The 23,409-nt window shown below is 42.7% G+C and overlaps 1 protein-coding gene across 1 annotated transcript in view; it reads left to right on the top strand.

Annotated features, from left to right (window-relative positions):
• cubn (cubilin (intrinsic factor-cobalamin receptor)) overlaps positions 1–23,409 on the top strand; it is a 108,718-nt gene that overhangs the window by 58,206 nt on the left and 27,103 nt on the right. The window contains exons 36-47 of the mRNA XM_034706933.1: positions 1,680–1,861; positions 4,655–4,847; positions 5,044–5,241; positions 6,677–6,823; positions 9,205–9,395; positions 13,340–13,508; positions 13,679–13,853; positions 15,297–15,475; positions 15,582–15,791; positions 15,932–16,072; positions 20,542–20,726; positions 22,700–22,871. Coding sequence (XP_034562824.1) covers positions 1,680–1,861; positions 4,655–4,847; positions 5,044–5,241; positions 6,677–6,823; positions 9,205–9,395; positions 13,340–13,508; positions 13,679–13,853; positions 15,297–15,475; positions 15,582–15,791; positions 15,932–16,072; positions 20,542–20,726; positions 22,700–22,871 — 2,142 coding nt within the window. The remainder of the gene's footprint in view (positions 1–1,679; positions 1,862–4,654; positions 4,848–5,043; positions 5,242–6,676; positions 6,824–9,204; positions 9,396–13,339; positions 13,509–13,678; positions 13,854–15,296; positions 15,476–15,581; positions 15,792–15,931; positions 16,073–20,541; positions 20,727–22,699; positions 22,872–23,409) is intronic.

Below are 23,409 nucleotides of genomic sequence, written 5' to 3'. Positions count from 1 at the left end.
TGTAAAACAGTTGTTTTTGCTGAAATATGACTCGGTGTGTTCTAAAGCTGAAGCTGTGGCCGGAGAAGTCATACGTTTATATCCTGTCAATTATTTTCTTACCTAGTATATTAAGTTAGGCGAAAACAAAAAGCATGATCACACATGTAACGCTGCATGAGTGCAAGTTATGTTGCCAGGTGCACAAGTAACAAAATGCTACTCGAATAATATGGTCTATGGAGAGTACTCGAGTATTCGTACCCATCCCTAGTCCGAACCGCCTAAGCTGACTCCTTTCGACACGAAGGAGCAGCGGCTGTACTTCGAGCTCCCTCCGGATGTCCGAGCTCCTGACCCTCTCTTTAAGGCCGAGCCCAGACCCTTCAGAGGAAACTTATTTCAGCCGCTTGTATCAGAGATCTTATTCTTTCTGTCTTGACCAAGCGGCAACCTCCGGTCTAAAAATATGAGTCAATGCGGAAGTGTTAAAAGCTGCAGTTCATCAAGGATCCACTTGAGGCTGGCTCCGGAAGTACCTGAAGTCACATACACATGAATGGGAAAAAGCTGATCTTTGCAGCATTAATAAACATGTTTACAGCCTGGTTCAAAAGATGAGTGTAGTCTGAATAGCTAATTTCTTGATGTCCTCTCACTGTGAGGGGGGTGAATTTTTTTCTAACACAGCAATTTCAAAGATATTGAGATTACTAGTCTTCCAATGAGAGGCACAGCTGACTGTGGGAACACTGCAGCTGTTGGCTAGGAGGCTCAAACTCCGCCTCTTTACGTCACACTGGCTCCACAGAAGCAATATGGCTGCCGCTGACGATTGGTCTCAAAACAGCTCTTCAGAAACAGATGGGTGACGTCACGGATACTACGTATATATTTTATACAGCCTATGGTCATGACCCACAGCTCACAGCCCACATGATCATAGGTGAGAGTTGGAACGTAGATCGACTGGTAAATTGAAAGCTTTACCTTCTGGCTCAGCTCCCTCTTCATCACGACGGCCCGGTACAACGCCTGCATCACTGCAGACGCCGCACCAATCCACCTGTTGATCTCACGCTCCATTTTACCCCCACTTACGAACAAGACCCCGAGACACTTAAACTCCCCCACTTGGGGCAAAGACTTGCTCCCCACCGAGAGAGAGCAATCCACCGTTTTCCAGTGTTCTGAACCAGTCCAGCTTTAGGAGAGCCACCTAGTGGTATAAAGTAGCAACTACATATAACTGAACACAACACCCGGGTCCTTGGCCACTGATAGAAGTCACTGAGTAACTTGAGTTTAAATATGAGGGAGTTGTGTTTCTGTGAGTGTCTCAGTGTTTTGTTACTTTTCTGTATTGTTGTTCTGCTCAGTTTAGGTAGCTAGTTCTTTTGTTGACTGACATTGTTTGTCCTCTCCAGTCAAAAGGCTGTATTAAAATAGCCTGATGAACATCTCTGAGCGAATGTGCTTCTTTTGACATCACTAACATAACTGCAGTGATAGAACAAAGTGTTTGAGCTCCCTCTCAAACCTACAAAGCCCTGCTTTTTTATACTTAACCTGAAATGTTAAAAAGAGAAGAGCTCCTCTTTTATGAATGTGTTCATCATTTGTTTTAATTTCACAGCTGGGACAAAAACTCAGAGAGAGAGAGAGGAAGAATCTAATTTGACTTTTCCGTTTCCCCTCAGTGTATGGAAATGATCTGACGGGGGAGTCTGGTCAGATAGCATCCCCGATGTACCCCAGAACATACCCCAACAACGCTCACTACCGCTGGACCATCACTGTGGAGGGAGACAGCTACATCCAGATACGCTTCTTGGACATGGACATAGAGGACCTCTATGACTGCTACTATGACAATCTGAAAGTAAGAGTGTGAGAAAACCAACCATGGAGAGATGATACAGGCAACATATGATGCTATTTAAGATTGTATTTAATCGAAGTCATGAAAAATCTGTTAATAGACATTGCAACTAGTCCACATGTTACAATAGCTTCCACGGGTGTGTTGGTCGTGAAGTTAGGTATGATGGATCACATCTTACTTTCTTAAATAAGCAGAAATTGACTACACCTTGGGCCGACTAAAACCTGGTTTAGGTCTACAGTCTACTGCACAGAGTGTTCCTGCTCTTTAGTTGTACAGTACAGAGAGGATCATACATAAGTGAGTTTACCCCACACCTCCACAGCAGTGCTCCGGTTTAAAGATGAGATGTTTTATTTGGACAGAAGAGACAGTCAACTTTTATTCCCCCATGACATGACGTGATTATTGTCCTTTTATAATGAGACGGATCAGGAGAGGCCAGAAGATGAGAAAAGCATCCCTGCCACCTTTAACATGCGTCACCTCATGGAGATTCAGCTAGAGCCCTGCATGGGCTGAGAACCCCAGCTGAGACCCAGACCAAGCTTTCATCATTCATTCTCACTCTGATACACTCAAGGGGAGGAACTTTACCCCGGAACTACATGCGTTTCGACCGGTAGACCTAGGATCTAGATTTAGTTCAGGGGTAGATAATCTCCTCCCTGAAAAGCCCCTGCTAGGGGAGTAGTACTTTTCAAAGCCCCCTCCCCCGGACACACACACACACACACACAAATAGGTTGTTTGTGTGTCAGTCTCGTAAACCAGCAGCAGGACGAGGTGCTGCTAGTAGCGGGCAGTGACAGCGTCTGTCTTGATCTTTACATCAGTGTTTCTGTGACGCAGCATGGCGTGTGTGTTTACATGTTACAGCCATGCTCAGTCTCTGAAATACATGTGTAGTAGTTTCAGATTCAGAAATGGAGAAAATTACTATTTAATGCAGTTAGCATTCTTCTTCTTCTGTTTGCTGATGCAGTTAGCAAACAACTTTAAGATGCTCTGTAGCCACCGTCTGGCAGGAATACTGTATTACAACCAGGCACCGGTGAAAACCATGAAAAGTTATACTTCTAAATTGAGAAAATATTCAAAGTAACTCTTTGATTTTTATGAGGTGAACGCATATTTGAATATTAAAAAATGATTGCCCATCACTAGTAGCTAGTAGGTATGTGTTCACCTGGAAGCAGGGTGCAGGTCCAAGAATGTCCCATTTATCCCAATTATAGTAAATGATTCACTAACTGCTGTTGTAAGGCAGTTATTATGATGACATTTTCACTCAATATTAATAATAATAATCATAATAATAATAATAATAATAATAATACTTTATTTGTATAGCACTTTTCAATACAGGTAACAAAGTGTTTCACAGTAGGGAATACAAACAAGAAGAAATGCAAAGCAAAATGAAGAAAAAACATCCAAACTTATAAAACAGACCCTTAAAATCAGAGCTAAAATGAAATAAATCACAATTTTTATGTAAAAATGTGATTTGAGTAATGACACAAAACACAGGACTGTCTCTGCCGCTCTGATCTCCTCTAGCAGGCTGATCCAGAGTGTAGGAGCCCTGACTGAAAAAGCCCTGTCCCCTTTAGTGAAAACTCATCTGAATCCAACAAACACAGTTATTAAAACTCTCTCCTTTAAAGCTGGGGTTGGTAGTCAGATTCAGATCCACTTTTTGTTATACTGGTTAAAATGATCTTTATGTCCTGATGGTAATCAATACATAATGTGTTCTTAAAAAAGAGGTAAAAAAAGCTGCTATCTACAGCCGGAGTAAATCTGGGAAAACACCAACCAATCCCTGCCTTCAGGATCCAAATGATGAAACCAATCAGATCCCGTCCCGCCATTCTGCCCGCCTCCTGCTGAGCGTACATTTCCCCGGCATGTACTCCCTGTCCCCGTCCCCTGCCTCTGCTTCCCGACTCTACTGACTGGCCCTCTCGCTCGACCTCGGGCCTGTCCCCTCTGACCCGATGAGGGGCTTTGCTCAGGACTGTAGTCCGGATCAGAGTCTTAAAAGCTCTCACCACGGGGGCTCTGACAAGCAAAAGAATTAGACATTTAGGAAGTCCTACAGAAATGTAGATGTATTAGTGATGACGAGCCGATTCTTTATTAACCGGTCACTGTTGGCCGTTACCACGACAACCAACAAAGCAACAATCAATGTTTGAATGAATGAAGAACTTCTCCTCTTGTCTCTCCTCTGGTGTTTTCATCGTTTGTGTTCTGCACAAACCATGTGCTGAGGACTGGTTTTGAATCAGTCACCATCATATGGTCGTGAATCAGGATTGGAGGAGCTCCGAGGGGAGGGGGGGGAGTCCTGAGGAAATGCTACACTCAAATTCATGCTAGTTTTCTGTGACTACCAACCCTAGCTTTAAGGGCACCCCCTGAACACCTGTCTTAGTTCTCTCCTGTTCTACATCTGGAGATAAAGAGAGTATGACGATGAGAAGGCTTTGTCCGTTCAGGTAGAAAAGCAACATGTATGGTCAATTTGTGCCAAGAAAGTTTGTCCCACATTTCCAACGCCTACAAGTTCCCTTCAACGTGTGGATGACAGGTAGTAAATAAGGCGTATGCTATCATAGCCCTGTTAAGAGAAAGAACAGTGTTTTTAATGTGAGTGAGTGTGCACCATGTGAATCAGAGGAGAAAGTAACACTGGGTAGAGACAGATGATAGCTCAGGGAGGTGTCTGCTGATATAACACCACCTCTTCTCCTCCGCCCTCCATCCCCTGTTTCTCTCCAGATATTCGACGGTCCCAGTGTTCATTACTATCCCCTCGGGACGTTCTGTGGTTTGAGGCTGCCCCATCCTCTGAGAAGCACTGCCAGCACCATCACCCTGCAGTTCCAGTCAGACTCAGTGGTGGGAGGAAAAGGCTTCCTCGTGGAGTGGACCTCTGTCCAGGACTCAGGGCCACCACCCACTATCCCACCAGGTCAGACCAAACCGAGTGTTCCTTTGAGTCTTTTAGAGTAATCCGTCCAGTGTGCAGAATAACGCTGCTGTTTCCAGCTGTAAAGAGAGAACTCCAGGGTGAAAGATAGAGCTGTAAACCTCAGTGTATGTGTGTTTGTATGGATTATAACTGTGTGAACGTTCAGATGATCTCTATCTTCTCTGTTTCGTGTCAGGTGCGTGTGGTGGAACCGTCATGCCAGGGGAGGCTCCAGGCTTCCTTTTTTCTCCTGGCTGGCCTGACAGCTACCCTGCAAACCAAGAGTGCACCTGGTTAATACGATCTCCAGACTCTACTGTAGAGTTCAACCTCCTGTCTATAGACATGGAGGACTACCCCACCTGCTACTTTGACAGCCTGGTCATCAGAGATGGTAAGCCATAAAAGTCAACAAGGTGACGGTGATTACACAGAGGGTTTGCTCCGTGCGGTGGAAGTAAATCTGCTAGTATTTCATCAGGTCTTTACACATAAAGATCCACCTGTAAAGGTTGTCTCCATCAAAAATGGAGTCATGGTAGTTATGTTTGAGGACCGTAAAAAAGTGACCCCTAAAACAGGTGTGAACATGTGTCTGTTGTTGTGTGTATCTGAGAGAGCACTAAATGTAGAGTTTGGTTTGTGTAGAACTCACGGCCAAATTAATAATAATAATAATAATACATTTTATTTAAAGGCGCCTTTCTCTGCACTCAAGGACACCGCACAGATATAAATATATACATACACGAATTCACATTAAAGGAAACAAAATCAGAGTCAGAAATGAAAACAATATAAACTAACAAGGGGTAAGAAAAAATAGAAACAATAACAAAATGACAGAGCAATTGGAGTCAGACGGAGTAAGCGGTTTTGAACAGATATGTTTTGAGTTGAGATTTGAAATGGGGGAAAGAATCTGTGTTTCTGAGTTGAGGTGGTCTTGAGTTCCAGAGACGGGGAGCAGAGCGGCTGAATGCTCAGCTCCCCATAGTGGTGAGACGGGTGGAGGGGACAGACAGGTGTATGGAGGAAGAGGATCTGAGGGAGCGGGAGGGAGTGGGAACATGGAGGAGGTCGGACAGATATGGGGGGGTGAGGTTGTGGATGGTCTTCAATGTTAACAGGAGGACTTTGAACTGAATACTGAACTGAACAGGGAGCCAGTGGAGCTGTTGGAGGACAGGAGTGATGTGGTGGATGGAGGGGGTTCGGGCAATGATACGGGCAGCTGAATTCTGGACCAGTTGGAGTTTATGGAGGGATTTGGGAGGGAGGCCGAAGAGGAGAGAGTTGCAGTAGTCCAGACGGGAAGTGACAAGGCTGTGGACAGGGATGGTAGCAGTGTGTGGATGAAGGAGGGGCGGAGACGATTGATGTTTCGAAGGTGGAAGTAGGCAGTCCTGGTGATGTTATTGATGTGTGATTGAAAGGATAATGTGCTGTCAAGGATGACACCCAGACCCTGGGAGGAGGGTGAGACAGAGGAGTTGTCAGTGGTGAGGGAGAAGCTGTTGGATTTGGATAGAGTGGATTTGGTGCCGATGAGGAGAACCTCGGTTTTATTACTGTTTAATTTAAGGAAATTTAGGGTGAACCAGGTTTTTATTTCAGAGATGCAATCAGTGAGGGAGGTGGGCGGGAGAGTGGACGAGGGGTTAGTGGTGAGGTAGAGCTTCCACCTGATCCGTGTCCGGTCAGTCTCTGATTGATTGAATCTATTTTGTGTATTGAACAGCACTTTGGTCAGCTTCTGCTGTGTTTTGAAACATGCTTTATAAATACATTTGACTTGACTTTTAATGATTGGATCCTTTTCTCCTCAGGTGCCTCGAGTCTGTCCCCTGTGCTTGCCAGTGTGTGTGGTCGGGAGCCTCCAGGTCCTCTCCACTCAACAGGAGACTCCATGTACATCCACTTCTCCTCAGACAGCAGCGTCAGTGGCCGAGGCTTCAATGCCTCCTACTCCAAAGGTAACATGAGAAAAGCAGATCAATGTTTCACCCTCCAGAAGCTCTTTGTTTTTCCCTTCGATACATACGACCACAAAGTACGTCCGTTTGTTTAGAGACACGACACAGTCATCACTCTCTTTTGAGTCGTTCATAGAGATCATCCACATCCCACTCCTCAGTCCTACAGGAGATTCACCTCATTCTAACCTCATCTCTAAAAGTGCAACATGACATGGAGCAAAATGCTGTTTACACACAGAAGGGAAGAAGTATGGACAACACTCAAATGTTGAAGTAGGGTCAGAGACATGCTGCTGTAACTGGTAGGGGAAAAAGCCCTGCGAGGCACAGATTAGGACTCATTATTTAACTTTCCTATCATTACTGCACCTTAGATCTGACTACAATAACTCCTGTTTATGTCCTCAAACTTATGTTTTTGCTCCAGTTTAGTCCTGTGGTATGTATGGGGGTTTTAGATGTAGTATTTCAGCTGCTCCCCTGGTGGTTTCATCAGGTGCTGGGTGGCCAAGAGGGCTGGGGCTTCAGCATTTGCTGGAGGAGTTTTAAATATTTGAATAAAGACTTTTGGTTGGCCTAGAGGAAGTTTTGACAAACTGTCAGACAGCTCACCTACATACCTGGCAGAGATTGCTGAGAGGGTCCTCTGAGACCAGGTGCCCGGTTTGGATGAGAGCCACGGGAAGTTGCTTGTTCAGGCAACATGTGCTTAATGGTTGGAGAAGGTGGTCTGAGTCAGAGGTGATGGTTCTCTACCAGGAGACGCTGGATTTCTACCTCCATGGGGGGAGTGAGTCTGTACCTCAAGAGACAGAGTACAAGTATCAATCAATCTTTATTTGTATAGCACCAAATCACAACAAACGTTATCTCAAGACTCTTTTACAAACAGAGCAGGTCTAGACCACTCTATGTCAAATTATGAACAGAGACCCAACACCAAGACAGGATAAGACTCAGTCTGACCCCATCTTAATCCACCATGAGCATTGCACCTCACAGTATTTAGCTAGTTACAGCGGAGAGGACAAACTTCCTTTAACAGGCAGAAACCTCGAGCAGAACCAGACTCATGTTAGACACACATCTGCCTCCACTGAGTTGGGTCTGGAAAGAGGGATAGAGGAGAATAAGAGAGTGAGGGAGCGGTGATAGTGATGAGATGAGTAGTAGTAGCTGTTGCCGCTGGAGTCCAGCACGTCCGTATCAGCTGGAGTCTGGATCGTCCGCAGCAGGAGGACGTCTACGGCAGCTCAGAGGAACCTACGAGACAAGGGAGCTCAGGGACTCCAGAAAGGTCTATGGTTAGTAACTTTAATGGGACAGGCAGAGTTAAAGTAAGTGATGGGGAGAAGGGGGTGAGATAGGATCCCAGTGTGTCAGTGCGCCAGTTCCCCTGGCAGTCTAAGCCTATAGCAGCATAACTAAGAGCTGGTCCAAGCCTGATCCAGCTCTAACTATGAGCTTTATCAAAAAGGAAAGTTTGAAGCCTACTCTTAAATTATCTCAGGGTTTAGTTCATGAGTGAGGGTAGAATGTTTATTGACAGTAAGTGAGTATTGAAGAGATAGCTGAAGGCAAAGCTTTGGATGTACGGCTCATTCTAGACTCCAACCCTCACCTCTAACTGAATAAATGGGATGACAGAAACAAGCTGAAAGATGTTTCCTTTGGTCTCTGCTGGGCGTCTCTGCTGGGCGTCTCTGCTGGGCGTCTCTGCTGGGCGTCTCTGCTGGGCACTCTGCTGGGTGTCTCTGCTGGGCATCTCTGCTGGGCGTCTCTGCTGGGCGTCCCTGCTGGGCGTCCCTGCTGGGCACTCTGCTGGGTGTCTCTGCTGGGCGTCTCTGCTGGGCGTCTCTGCTGGGCGTCCCTGCTGGGCACTCTGCTGGGTGTCTCTGCTGGGCGTCTCTGCTGGGCATCTCTGCTGGGCGTCTCTGCTGGGCGTCCCTGCTGGGCACTCTGCTGGGTGTCTCTGCTGGGCGTCTCTGCTGGGCGTCTCTGCTGGGCGTCTCTGCTGGGTGTCTCTGCTGGGCGTCTCTGCTGGGCGTCTCTGCTGGGCGTCTCTGCTGGGTGTCTCTGCTGGGCGTCTCTGCTGGGCATCTCTGCTGGGCGTCTCTGCTGGGCGTCTCTGCTGGGCACTCTGCTGGGTGTCTCTGCTGGGCGTCTCTGCTGGGCGTCTCTGCTGGGCGTCCCTGCTGGGCGTCCCTGCTGGGCACTCTGCTGGGCGTCTCTGCTTAGCCCTATGGACAGGCTGAGGAGCTCGGACATCCATGGGGAGCTTGGAGCAGAGCTGCTACATCTTCCTGCCGCAGTCTACCATCTCTCTACAACAACAACAGTCACATTCAGAAGAGTAACCAGAGTTCTTGACTTTTCAGGTTGTGGTGGCCTTCTGCATGTAGACAGGGGGACCCTGAGTAGTCCCCACTACCCCCAGAACTACCTGCCCAGCCTTGATTGTCGCTGGCATGTGATGGTGACACCTGGCTTCAGAGTGTCTGTTACCTTCCAGAGCCCCTTCCAGATTTCAGGCTATGGGACCGGATGCAGCTCAGGAGACTATGTGGAGGTAAACAATATAAACAATTACAATGTTCTGTTTGTCATCAGGATGAATAAATCACTGAGGACTGCTCCTACTCTGTTTCTCACATATATTAACATTTAACATTTCTAAAAGCTTATTTACAGTTAATTATTTCATGCCCTTTAAAATATGCAGCTACAGAAATGTGAGAACATAAGTGACAAGAATAAGTTAGATTTGGCCCAAAGAAGGCAAGAAGTATGGCTCATAGTCTAAACTCACCACCTGTACTATTTAGTCTGCATCAGCCCATGTCTGTGAGTTAGTTTGTAGAAGTGATAATGTCTTTGAATTGCATATAAAAATGATATATGAGGCTAGTCTGCACATTATGAGTTATAGAGTATAACAGCGTTCAGACTATTTTGGTGTGCTTGAGAGTAAACTGAGAGCTGTTCCAACACCAAAACAAGTATATGTGTTTACTGTTGCTGTGTATCAAAAATAAACAGACACACTGTGATGTTAGCTGAGAGAGTAATGTTAGCCAACGCTGGAGAAGTGTGAGCAATCAGTGGGCCTCACTCACCAGCAGCTCCTTAAGATTCTTCTTAAATTCCCTCTTCAGAAGGTTCCTCAGAGAAGTCTACGTCACATTCATGAACGCTTCTTAAACTGCAGAATAGTTCACAAATGTTTTCTTAAACTGATGAGTGACGTGGTCGTAAGTTTGAAGCTCATGCGCGACGCTCCTAATTAGCATAGGTGTACTCCCCTTAAATGCCCATATAAGGGCATGACACTAGTGCTGGGTGATTTTGAAAATGATGTTCTCATGATAAAATATTTCATATCAGTCGATATCGATAATTATCATGATAAATATCAAATCAGTATTTCATTTAAATGTAAAGTCAGGTTTTTGGTCCTGAGTGAAAGTTGAAGACAGTTTGTTAGTTTGTATCTGGATTTAGTTTCTGATGAACTTCTTGAATCCATCATTTCTGAAGGTGCTAACAGGAAGCAGGTCTTTAATGGAAGATGAGATTTTTGTGAAGTTTTAGTTTGTAGATTCTTATTTTTCTGTTAATAGTTAATGCAGAGTTGACACAGTCTCAGACTAACGACTCTGCTTTGAGCTGCTAGGTTTTGAGTTTTCTTCAGTGTTGCTGTCGCTCCTTTCAGCTGCGTTTACATTCTGCTCCGAACGTCATTAAAGCCCAAATCTACCTCTCACCCTAAGACATGATTGGCTGTTTAATGCCGTCTTCTCCTTCTGTCTAATGTTGGGTGGCAACTAGCATTTAAGGCTCATTAGCTCCCCCCTTTCCAGTGGTTAGGGGGTGTAATTACAGGTTTATTTATAATTAATTTTTATCGAACATTTGTCATATTTATATCGAGAAAAATTATATCATGATAACTATCATTATCAAATTATCGCCCAGCCCTACATGACACTGCAGTGTCACACAAATATCACACAGGCTCGTGAGGGGAACAGAAAGACATCGGGAGTGTGCAAATTAAACTATAAACAGATTAAACTAGAAGTAAAAAGATGATTTAGTTCATCTGAAAAGGAAGCAGAGCTGCTGGAAGTGAAACACAAACCTGCTGATTAGTTTTTTTTGCTATATTTATAGCCTCAGTAGTGAATATGAACTAATATAAAATAATATAAAATAATGTAAACTAATAGAAACTAATATAAACTAATATAAACTAATGTAAACTAATATAAAATAATGTAAACTAATATAAACTAATATAAACTAATATAAAATAATGTAAACTAATATAAACTAATATAAAATAATATAATATAATGTAAACTGATATAAACTAATATAAAATAATGTAAACTAATATAAACTAATATAAAATAATATAAAATAATGTAAACTAATATAAACTAATATAAACTAATATAAACTAATATAAACTAATATAAAATAATGTAAACTAATATAAAATAATATAAACTAATATAAACTAATATAAAATAATATAAACTAATATAAAATAATATAGAATAATGTAAACTAATATAAACTAATATAAAATAATATAAAATAATATAAATTAATTTAAACTAATGTAAACTAATATAAAATAATATAAAATAATATAAAATAATATAAAATAATATAAACTAATATAAAATAATATAAAATAATGTAAACTAATATTAACTAATATAAACTAATAAAAATTAATAGAAAACTAATATAAACTAATATAAAATAATATAAAATAATATAAAATAATATAAACTAATATAAATTAATATAAACTAATATAAACTAATATAAACTAATATAAACTAATATAAAATAATGTAAACTAATATAAACTAATATAAAATAATATAAAATAATATAAAATAATATAAACTAATATAAACTAATATAAACTAATATAAAATAATATAAAATAATATAAAATAATGTAAACTAATATAAAATAATATAAACTAATATAAACTAATATAAACTAATATAAACTAATATAAATGAATATAAACTAATGAAAACTAATATAAACTAATATAAAAAAATATAAAATAATATAAAATAATATAAAATAATGTAAACTAATATAAACTAATATAAACTAATATAAAATAATATAAACTAATATAAAATAATATAAACTAATTTAAACTAATATAAAATAATATAAACTAATATAAACTAATTTAAACTAATATCAAATAATATAAACTGATATAAACTAATTTAAACTAATATAAACTAATATAAACTAATATAAAATAATATAAAATAATGTAAACTAATATAAACTAATATAAAACAATATAAAATAATGTAAACTAACATAAACTGATATAAACTGATATCAACACTGTAACCAGAAAATGACGCACAGCAGATGAAGGGAAATAACAAGTTTGATCTCTTATCAGAAGGAAACATTTCCTGAGACAGAAGACACTCATCTCCACTTCCTCCAAAGTTATTAATACCATTTGACAGATTTTATTCTGAAAGCTGTAAAATGATTGATATGTGACAGATCAGTCATTAATAACCTGTGTATAAATGTAGGTCATTCATGGGTTGGAATTTCATTTCATCATATATCTTTATTTAAACTGTAGCTTATATTATTGTCTAATGCAATCTTAGCATATATTAGTTTAATATGTCATGTTTCATGTTTCTAAGTCTATGTATCTGGACAGTTAATCCTGATGTGATATTTTAAAAATTATTCACATATTTATAATTAACATTTGCATGTCTGAAATAACATTTCAATAATTCATTTCACTTTTAAATCATGTATTCATAAAAGTATTAAATGAAGGAAAACGCAACATCCAGCAGTTTCACTCTGACATGTCAGCTCTCAGATGTGTGTCAGACTGCTGGACTGTTCTTAGATTGTGTGAAGAACAAATCCCAGATAAGGAAACTTTGGTGAACGTCAGAATAGAAGGGGGTTTTAAGAACTAGTTTGTTCTGAATTAGACCCAATGTGTGCAGATAGTTTTTTTCAGAGCATATCAGAAGGATACCAAAGTCTATTTATGGGGATTTATATCAGCAAGGAAACAATGGCATCAGAACATCTCTAGTTGGAAGGAAACCTTATCTTGTTCCTCTCCTGTAGATGAGTGTAAAACTTTTCACAGTCAGTGTGAGTACGAGGTTCAGAGGTTCTGTCTTTAAGGCAACAAGTTAGGTTTCCAAATACGGTAGAAGATAGAGAGAACTCTGGTTACAAGACCGCTGAATCAACTTACAGATTTAAAAGAACCTGGACATACAGGGACTGAAGCTGCACTAAGTCTGTCAGGAGTCGACTCCTGCCTTGTTTTTAGTTTCAGCTTTGGGCTGTATCTCTAGATATCGTGTTCTGTTTTGAAAAAGCGGATGAGCTCTAATCCTCAGAGGTTTGGTCTCTTTGTGTTTGAAACAAAAGAACTAGACCAGAGACTTTCCTTACTCTCTCCACAGCTCAGAAATGGTCCAGATGCCTCTTCTCCGATACTGGGGGGTCGACTCTGTGGTTCAAGTCCACCCTCCCTCCTCCAGACGACCGACAATCACCTGTTTGCGCGCTTTGTGACCGACGCGAGTAACGAGGCCAGTGGTTTCAAACTGACCTTTGAAGCCCACAGTCAAGGTAAAACACACACACACACACACACACACACACACACACACACACACACACACACACACACACACACACACACAGGCTGTTATATATATATATGTCATGATTTCCTGAACGTTGCAGGTTAATATGAAGTGATCAAACATTAAGGTGTGTTTCTCTCTTTGTTTCCACAGCTTGTGGGGGCTACATTGAGCTGAATGATTATGATCCTCCTGGTTATATCACATCGCCTAACTATCCACAGAACTACCCTCAGAACATCGACTGTGTCTGGGTGATCACTGTGCCCAACGGAGAAGCAGTCCAAATCGACTTTGAGGATGAATTCTACATCGAGACGACTAGCAGGTTAGCTGTGTCTTCTTCTGTGGGTTGCTTATTTAGGGTTTCAAACTCTCCCCCATGTCTGCATTTATTAAAACTGTGTATGACAGTCAGCCCCATAACGTTAGTCATCTTATCCCATAGCCTGCTGTACCCTGTAGCCGTAAAGTTAGCTTCACCATATTACACAAACTCTCTTATCAATCAATCAATCTTTATTTGTATAGCACCAAATCACAACAAACGTTATCTCAAGACTCTTTTACAAACAGAACAGGTCTAGACCACTCTATGTCGGCTGTGGCTCAGTGGGTAGAGTTGGTCGTCTATCAATCAGAAGGTTGGCGGTTCGATCCCAGCTCCATCAGTCACATGCCGAAGTGTCCTTGAGCAAGACACTGAACCCCAAATTGCTCCCTCTGTTGTTCAGAGGTGTGTGAATGTGTACGAATGAGATTAACACTGATGGTCCCTTACTACATAGCAGTCTCTACCATCAGTGAGTGAATGGGTATGAATGGGTGAATGTGACAAGTAGTGTAAAAGCGCTTTGAGTGGTCAAACAGACTAGAAAAGCGCTATATAAGTACAAGTCCATTTACCATTTACCATGTCAAATTATGAACAGAGACCCAACACCAAGACAGGATAAGACTCAGTCTGACCCCACCTTAATCCACCATGAGCATCGCACCTCACAGTATTTAGCTAGTTACAGTGGAGAGGACAAACTTCCTTTAACAGGCAGAAACCTTGAGCAGAACCAGACTCATGTTAGACAGACATCTGCCTCGACTGAGTTGGGTCTGGAAAGAGGGATAGAGGAGAATAAGAGAGAGAGGGAGCGGTGATAGTGATGAGACGAGTAGTAGTAGCTGTTGCCGCTGGAGTCCAGCATGTCCGTATCAGCTGGAGTCTGGAACGTCCACAGCAGGAGGACGTCTACGGCAGCTCAGAGGAACCTACGAGATAAGGGAGCTCAGGGACTCCAGAAAGGTCTATGGTTAGTAACTTTAATGGGACAGGGAGAGTTAAAGTAAGTGATGGGGGGGGTTAGGGGGAAGGGGGTGAGATAGGATCCCAGTGCGTCAGTTTGTCAGTTCCCCCGGCAGTCTAAGCCTATAGCAGCAAAACTAAGAGCTGGTCCAAGCCTGATCCAGCTCTAACTATAAGCTTTTTCAAAAAGGAAAGTTTGAAGCCTACTCTTAAAAGTAGAGAGGGTGTCTGCCTCCCGGACCCTGACTGGTAGAAGATTCCAAAGGAGAGGGGCCTAATAACTGAAGGTTCCACCTCCCATATTACTTTTAGGGACTTTATTTTTAGTCTTATACAGTGTTCAAAAGACTAAAGATGTTGTCCCAAACACATACAGCCAGTACACAGATACGTACATGTCTCCTAAAGGAACGCTGTCCGTCTGTTACTGATTGGTTGCACCACTTGTATTCATTCATATATATTTCTCAGCTGTATGTACGACTACCTGGAGCTGCGTGACGGCTCCACCTCCAACGCCGACTTGATCTCTCGTCTCTGTGGCAACACGCGACCATCAACCCAGCACTCCACAGGGTCCTCCATGCTGCTCAGGTTTCGTACCGACACCAGCGTCACGCACAAAGGCTTCAAGGCCAAGTACTCCATCGGTAGGCGATCACAATGGTTACCCATGATTAGAGGATTGTTTTCCACTTGGTCTTTAGTAATGTGAGGCTGAAACACTGATGAGTCTTTCTACTTGTCTACCTCCAGCAACATGTGGAGGTACATTCATAGGTCAGATGGGTACGCTTCGCAGCCCCGGTTTCCCTGACTCCAACTATCCAGACAGCTCCAACTGTGAGTGGTACCTGGAGGGTCCCGTCGGGCACTACCTCACCCTGAGCTATGAGAGCTTCAACCTGCAGACGAGTCAAGGATGCACTGCTGACTATGTGGAGATCAGAGACTACAACGCTTCAGGTGACGACAGCAGAGTTCCTACTCTCCTACTGCTTCAATGTAACTCACACACTGCGTGAAGTGTATTTCATACTGTGTGTGTGTGTGTGTGTGTGTGTGTGTGTGTGTGTGTGTGTGTGTGTGTGTGTGTGTGTGTCTAGGGCGTCTGCTGGGCCGACACTGTGGCAGTAACCTTCCAGCTTCCTTGGACACATCTGACAGTTTTGCCTACGTCAGGTTTGTCAGCGACTCAGGAGGAAACGCGGCCGGCTTCAGTCTGTCGTTTGAAGCGAGTGTTGAAGGTGTGATCATTATGATGATATTTACACATGCAGTACTCTGCTTTATGAGCATTGGTACCAGAGACGGTAGTAATGGAGTGACAGCTTCAGGTATTGAATGGATATCAAAGCTTACTGAAATGATAATTGTTTTTTGACATGACTCAGCGGTTTAACAGGTTTCACCCTTTAAAGGGCACTCACTGAAATACTTTGAAACTCAAAATTTCAACCCTAGAGTGTTATTGTAGGACATACAGTTGTGCTCATAAGTTTCCATACCCTGGCAGAATTTGTGATTTTTTGGGCATTTTTCAGAGAATATGAATGATAACACAAAACCTTTTTTTTCACTCATGGTTAGTGGTTTGGTGAAGCCATATATTATCAAACACCTGTGTTTACTCTTTTAAAATCATAATGATAACAGAAACTACCCAAAACCACACAGTTCAGGTTTGGCGGGGCCTTAGTGTTTGGCTCGGCCCTACTCGTTGGGGGTCCATCGGGGCTGGGTGGGTGGCTGGTGTCCCTGTCACCCTCCGTCCCCCTGCTGCCCCCTCCCCTGTGGGGGCCTGGTCCGCGGCTGCCCTCGGGGCCGGGTTTCCCGGGGTTCCCTCGCGGTCCTCTTGGGGGGGTGGGGTGGTGCGCAGCTGGGGGGGTGTTACTACAGCAGCCATTGGGGTGTCCCTCCATGCCCCCGCGGCCTGGTCCATCAGTCGCAGGGCGTGGGTGGGGGGCGTGGCTGGGAGGAGTGGTCAGGCCGTCTGGGGGGGGCAGGGGGGATTGGCCCTGCCGCCTCCGCCCTCCCCCCGCTCCGGCGCGCCGGTTGGTGGGCTCTGGTCCTGGTCCTGCCCGTCTGCCTGTCTGTCTGCTCCTGGTGCCGGGCCCCCTCGGCCCTGGTGGCTCCTTTGGCTCCGTCTTGGGGGGGCTGTGGGGGCGGTGTTGTGGGGGTGTCCCTTGGGGGGGCTGCGGGATCTCTCCCCCCTCGCCCCCCTTTCCTCCTACTGGGTGACCTGGGGGTCGCCCTGGGTGCTCCGGCGGTACCTGCTTGCTTCCGGTCTGGGTCCTTGGCTTGTCCCCTGGCCTGGGTCTCCCGCGGCGGGTTGGGTCCTTCGGTCTGACGGCTCTCGCGGCCCGGGTGCCGGGCCGTACCGCTCGGCTGATCTGACCCAAGTGGTTTCATCTGCACCAGTGGTGGTCTCGTTACACAAATAGAACACAGCACGGCGGCAACCCTCTGTGACCCAAGCTTCAGTAATGATTGTGGACACTAAGGGTTGCTTAATCATTAGTATCACCACACAGATTTTTTTTGGCATCATGGTGAGATGGTCCCTCTCCATCTAAGTGTGTTAGGTCTCTCTCTCCTTCTCTTTCCCTGTCCCTTTGTATATCCTTATGTAATCTTTCTTTCACTTTCTCTTATTTATTTTATTTTTGGTCCACCTAGGTGTGCACGCCCTCTTTTACAGAACATGATATTAGCTGTCAATAAAAGATAGGCCAGAGTTCTAAGAGGGATGGTGATGGTTGCATGCACACAGTCACAAGCACAGAAGAAAAAGGTTTTCTTTCTTTTCTTTTGCTGCAAGAATAAATTGCATTAATATTTGACAGTTTGTGACAAACATGACACAAACCAGAAATATATATGCAGACAAGAGGAAAAAAAGAAAATAAAGAAAAAGAAAAAAAAAAAAAAAGAAACTACCCAAATGACCCTGATCAGAAGTTTACATACCCTGGTGATTTTGGCCTGATAACATGCACACAAGTTGACACAAACGGGTTTGAATGGCTATTAAAGGTAACCATCCTCACCTGTGATCTGTTAGCATGTAATCAGTGTGTGTGTATAAAAGGTCAGTGAGTTTCTGGGCTCCTGACAGACCCATGCCTGTTTCATCCAGTGCTGCACTGATGCTTCTGGATTCTGAGTCATGGGGAAAGCAAAATAATTGTCAAAGGATCTGTGGGAAAAGGTAAACTGAACTGTATAAAACAGGAAAGGGATATAAAAAGATATCCAAGGACCTGAGCATGCCGGTCAGCAGTGTTCAAACTATGATAAAGAAGTGGAAACTGAGGGATTCTGTTGAAACCAAACCACGTTCAGGTAGACCAACAAAAATTACAGCCACAACTGTCAGGAAAATTGTTCGGGATGCAAAGAAAAACCCACAAATAACTTCAGCTGAAATACAGGACTCTCTGAAAAAAAGTGGTGTGGATGTTTCAAGATACACAATAAGGAGGCACTTGAAGAAAAATGGGCTGCATGGTCGAGTCGCCAGAAGAAAGCCATTACTACGCAAATGCCACAAAGCATCCCGCTTACAATACTCCAAACAGCACAGAGACAAGCCTCAAAACTTCTGGAACAAAGTCATTTGGAGTGATGAGACCAAAATGGAACTTTTTGGCCACAACCATAAACGTTACATCTGGAGAGGAGTCAACAAGGCCTATGATGAAAGGTACACTATTCCTACTGTGAAACACGGAGGTGGATCGCTGATGTTTTGGGGATGTGTGAGCTACAAGGGAACAGGAAACTTGGGCAAAATTGATGGCAGGATGAATGCAGCATGTTATCAGAGAATTCAGAAAGAAAAGTTTTTGTGTTATCATTCATGTTCTCTAAAAAATGGCCAAAAAATCACAAATTCTGCCAGGGTATGTAAACTTATGAGCACAACTGTAACAAGACTATTTAACAATCTTTCTAATGTTTCATTTTCATGTAGAAAATGGAGGTCAACGAAGTTACCAAATATCAGTCCCTCCAGGAAGTTGCGATTTCGCAAATTCAAACAATCAGTGCGATTTCTGTGCGGCCTTGTCATTTTATACAATCACTGCAAATTTGACCAATCACCTTAACCTCAGCCCCTGTACGTCATCGGTTACCTCATCAATTTCACTTCCTTGTTAGCAGTTTACAAGATGAAGACTTGTCCAGCTGGAAAAAAGCACGTTTACCAATTAATATTTCTGCCAAAGTTCGTGCAGGTCAGTTTCCAGATGTTTGACATGAAAGCGAGTAAACTGTTTTGCAAGGCGTGCAATATCGTGGTAGAACATGAACGTAAGTCCTCACTTGATCGGCACTTTTCAACGGCAAAACACGCACGGAGAACGGGTGAAGAGAGAGGACAGCAGGCAGGACAAGTGACCATGACAACGTTGTTATTTATAGATACTTAAATACCCTTTAATATTAATAAGCTAGAGATCATCGTTTTGATTTTGTAAACGAGACAAGATTCCTGTGACAGGCTGAGTTATTATCTGAGGGGCTCAGTGTTAGCTTGGTCTCTACCTGCAGCAGGTGTGTTTTATGAACCAGCTCTCCTCACCTCCATGCATCTGTCTCATCTTCATTGAGGATTTTTACCCCCGGTGTGAGTTAGTGACAAAGACACAACCGGGGGACGTCTGTTTAATATTTGAGGTTTGACGTTTTTGCTGCTATAACCGTAAAAAGCTCCACGATACAGCCTGATTTATTCCAGTTTGGTGAAACATCAGACACATTTAGTAAGTTTGGATCAACTCCTTGTTGAAAGATGCTGATGCATTTCAGAGTGCCGTGAACCGACTGTCTGTCCAGTGCGCCTATCACTGCAGGTGCATTCAGGGACTGTTGTAAATGTGCAATGCAGTCCTTTCATGGCATTTTTCTGTGAATCAGGAGAATCAAAATAGTTGAAATCTCAAGCATTTTTTGGTAACGCTACCAACAACACTGAAAACAACTGCCAATAATTTAGCATATTTACTTGCCCTGAGATTTTTATTGGGGGAAAAAGCTTTAAAAAGAATTGCAACTTTCACTGCAAATTTTTCAAAAAGCTGTTCCAAAATCAGGCTTTTTGGGACGCAACAATCACAATAAAAAAAAACGAAATCCTGGAGGAACTGAAATATGGTTCCTTGCTCTGTGATGGTAAAAAAAAATATCAAAGAATAGTATATATGAGAAATACAAGAAAAAAATCATATAGGGTAAAAGGAACATTTATTTAACAACATTAGAATATAAGAACATAACATAGAACACAGGGGGGAGGGGCCCACATCACTTGGGCCTGGAGTATCCAGGTTGCAGGTGGGTTGGACAAAGTTAGGGTCTGTCACATCATCATCATCTTCCTCCTCATTGTTGTCACTGATGGCAGGGTGAGCTGGCACAACAACATTCTCCCTCCTCTTTCTTAAAACATCCATGTAGCCTAAAATTTAAACACATGCAATAAAACATAAATTATTGTATTAAAATGCATTCTTCATTTATTTATTATAATATTAAACTTATGCATTCTTATAGTCTCCACATGTCCTGTATGTTACTCCCTCTGACTCCATCCTCGTCATTGTTGTGATACCCTCACTCTATGTTGCTCTCGGCTCACAGAGCAGATGTTTCTTCCTTATTCCTCACAGTGAATCTCTCTTTTTGTTTTGGTCTTTTCCCTCCGTCTCAGTCTGTGGAGGAGAGCTGAATGCACCTTCAGGAACGATTTCATCTCCAAACTACCCCAACCTGTACCCGCACAGCCGACTGTGTCGCTGGGACCTGATCGTGTTGCCCGGTCGCAGAGTGACACTCACCATAAACGACCTGCGGTTAGAAGAATCTGGTTCCTCGTGTGTTTTTGACTACGTTGAGGTGAGTCCCATTCTGTCAATGTGTTTATAAATCAATTTTCTTTAGTTTAGGAAACCGGGTATGACTGTTGGGTATTTCAAAACCTAGAAATGAACAAAATCTCAAACTACCAGTGAGGTCCAACACACTTATTGTCAGTGGGATACTGTTTTGTTCAAGTTGACCAATCACATGATATCTTACAGCATAAGATAAGGCTTCCACTGTGACTAATCAACCAATCAATCAATCAATCAATCAATCAATCAATCAATCAATCAATCAATCAATCAATCAATCAAACTTCATTTATATAGCACCGAATCCCAAGAAATGTTCTCCTCAGACTCTTTCCAAACAGAGCGGGTCTAGACCGTACTCTGTGTTCTATTATTAACAAAGACCCAACATCAAGACAGGATCAGATCCAGTCCTATCTTACAGACAGGACTCAGTCTGATCTCATCTTAATCCACCATGAGCAGAGCACTTTGCAGCATTTAGCAAGTTACAGTGGCAAGGACAAACTTCCTTTAACAGGCAGAAACCTCCAGCAGGACCAGACTCATGTTAGACACACATCTGCTGAGACTATGTTGAGAGGGATAGAGGGAGATGAAGAGAGAGAGAGAGATGATAGTTGTAGCAGCTGGAGTCTGGCACGTCCGTATCAGTAGAGATCCAGAGGAACCTACGAGACAAGGGAGCTCAGGGACTCCAGAAAGGTCTATGGTTAGTAACTTTAATGGGACAGGGAGAGTTAAAGTAAATTAAGGCAGAAATCTAGAGTTGAACCAGGGTCCAGGTGGGCAGCCTTGTACCTTAACTTGTTTGGAGAAAGAAAGAGAGGAAGGGGAAAACAGAATAACAAAGAGATGTAACCCAGTCTTAAAACCTGCTCCACAGGAAGAGACAGGAAGTCTCTCTAGTTCTTCCTCAGGAGACTTCAAGAACAAGTTTCCCTGAGTTTTGGAAGCACAGTGTTCTCGTTGGGTAGTAGAGAACTCTGACCACACCATATATGATGGGGTCTAGAAATAAGAGATTTCAAGTTCTGTGTTTTACAGAAAGCAGCTGAAGAGCACCTAATCTTGCTGTTTGTAAAGTTGTGCACACTGAAATTAACAGCTACAATTCTCAACATTTAGCTCCAAAACGTCCTAAAAATGAAGAGTGAATTTTTAAAAGTCACTTTTTTTAATCACATTTAGAGGAATATTTGTGATCTTCTTCATATTTAATTTAGTTGTGAAAAATATATTAACTTAAAATCACTGTTACATCCAAATGTTAAATAAACTAATGCTAGGCGGCAGTTTGAATTTGCATATTAGCTACATATTTAGTATCTAAGAGCAACATTTAACATTTAACATTTACATTTAGCATTTGGATTTACCAGTGATTTTAACTTAATATATTTTTCACAACAAAATTAAATGTGAAGAAGATCACAAATATTCCTCTAAATGTGATAAGGAAGTGATTTTTAAAAATTCACTCTACATTTTTATGACATTTTGGAGCTAAATGTGGAGAATTGTAGCTGTTATTTTCAGTGTGCACAACTTTACAAACGGCCCTATATAATCTGGGCTATAAAGGATCTTTGTAATTCTTCTCTGAACTCTGGCTCTATCACTTGAATCAGCTGGAAAGACTGAGGAGACTTTAATGGCAGAGTGATCATGAAACATTTTGTTAATCCAGCCTTGAAGTAGTACAGACTCTAATGTTTTACAGCTTTTTATTTATGTGTATGTTTGATTTTTGCAACGATACATAACTTAGGGTTGGAGCCGGTCATACCCTTGTGTATTAAATAATGTCCTACTTACTCATTGTTGCATTGTAAACACAAAATGTGTGTTTGTGTTCGTCCACACCGTGCAGTTTAGATCCACAATTGAATCTAAACTGCAGCATGACTTCAGACCTGTTGCTGCCTCTCTTCAGACCTGTACCCCTGTCTTCATGCTAACTCTCTTTCTTAGGTTCTGAATGGATTAGCTGCTGACGCCCCTCGCCTACAAAGATTCTGTGGCACAGTATCAGCAGGCACCCAAGTGCGCTCCTCCGGCAACACCATGACTGTCGTGTTCCGCACTGACGCCTCTGTGTCCAACGGTGGCTTCATGGCTACTTACTCCTCAGATGAACCTGCAGGTTTGAGGCTCTCCTCAACTAAAGTCAAACTTACACCCATAGTTAGAGCAAAGACAATGTAAAACTGCATCTCCATCAATCAATCAATCTTTATTTGTATAGCGCCAAATCACAACAAACGTTATCTCAAGACTCTTTTACAAACAGAGCAGGTCTAGACCACTCTATGTCAAATTATGAACAGAGACCCAACACCAAGACAGGATAAGACTCAGTCTGACCCCACCTTAATCCACCATGAGCATTGCACATCGCAGTATTTAGCTAGTTACAGCGGAGAGGACAAACTTCCTTTAACAGGCAGAAACCTCGAGCAGAACCAGACTCATGTTAGACAGACATCTGCTGAGACTGAGTTGGGTCTGGAAAGAAGGATAGAGGAGGATAAGAGAGAGAGGGAGCGGTGATAGTGATGAGACGAGTAGTAGAAGCTGTTGCCGCTGGAGTCCAGCACGTCCGTATCAGCTGGAGTCTGGAACGTCCACAGCAGGAGGACGTCTACGGCAGCTTAGAGGAACCTACGAGACAAGGGAGCTCA

This window comes from Notolabrus celidotus, chromosome 17 (genome assembly GCF_009762535.1).
Source record: "Notolabrus celidotus isolate fNotCel1 chromosome 17, fNotCel1.pri, whole genome shotgun sequence".
Taxonomy (NCBI): Eukaryota; Metazoa; Chordata; class Actinopteri; order Labriformes; family Labridae; genus Notolabrus; species Notolabrus celidotus.
Note: the sequence above shows the minus strand (reverse complement) of the source record. Positions and strands in the feature narration are given on the sequence as shown.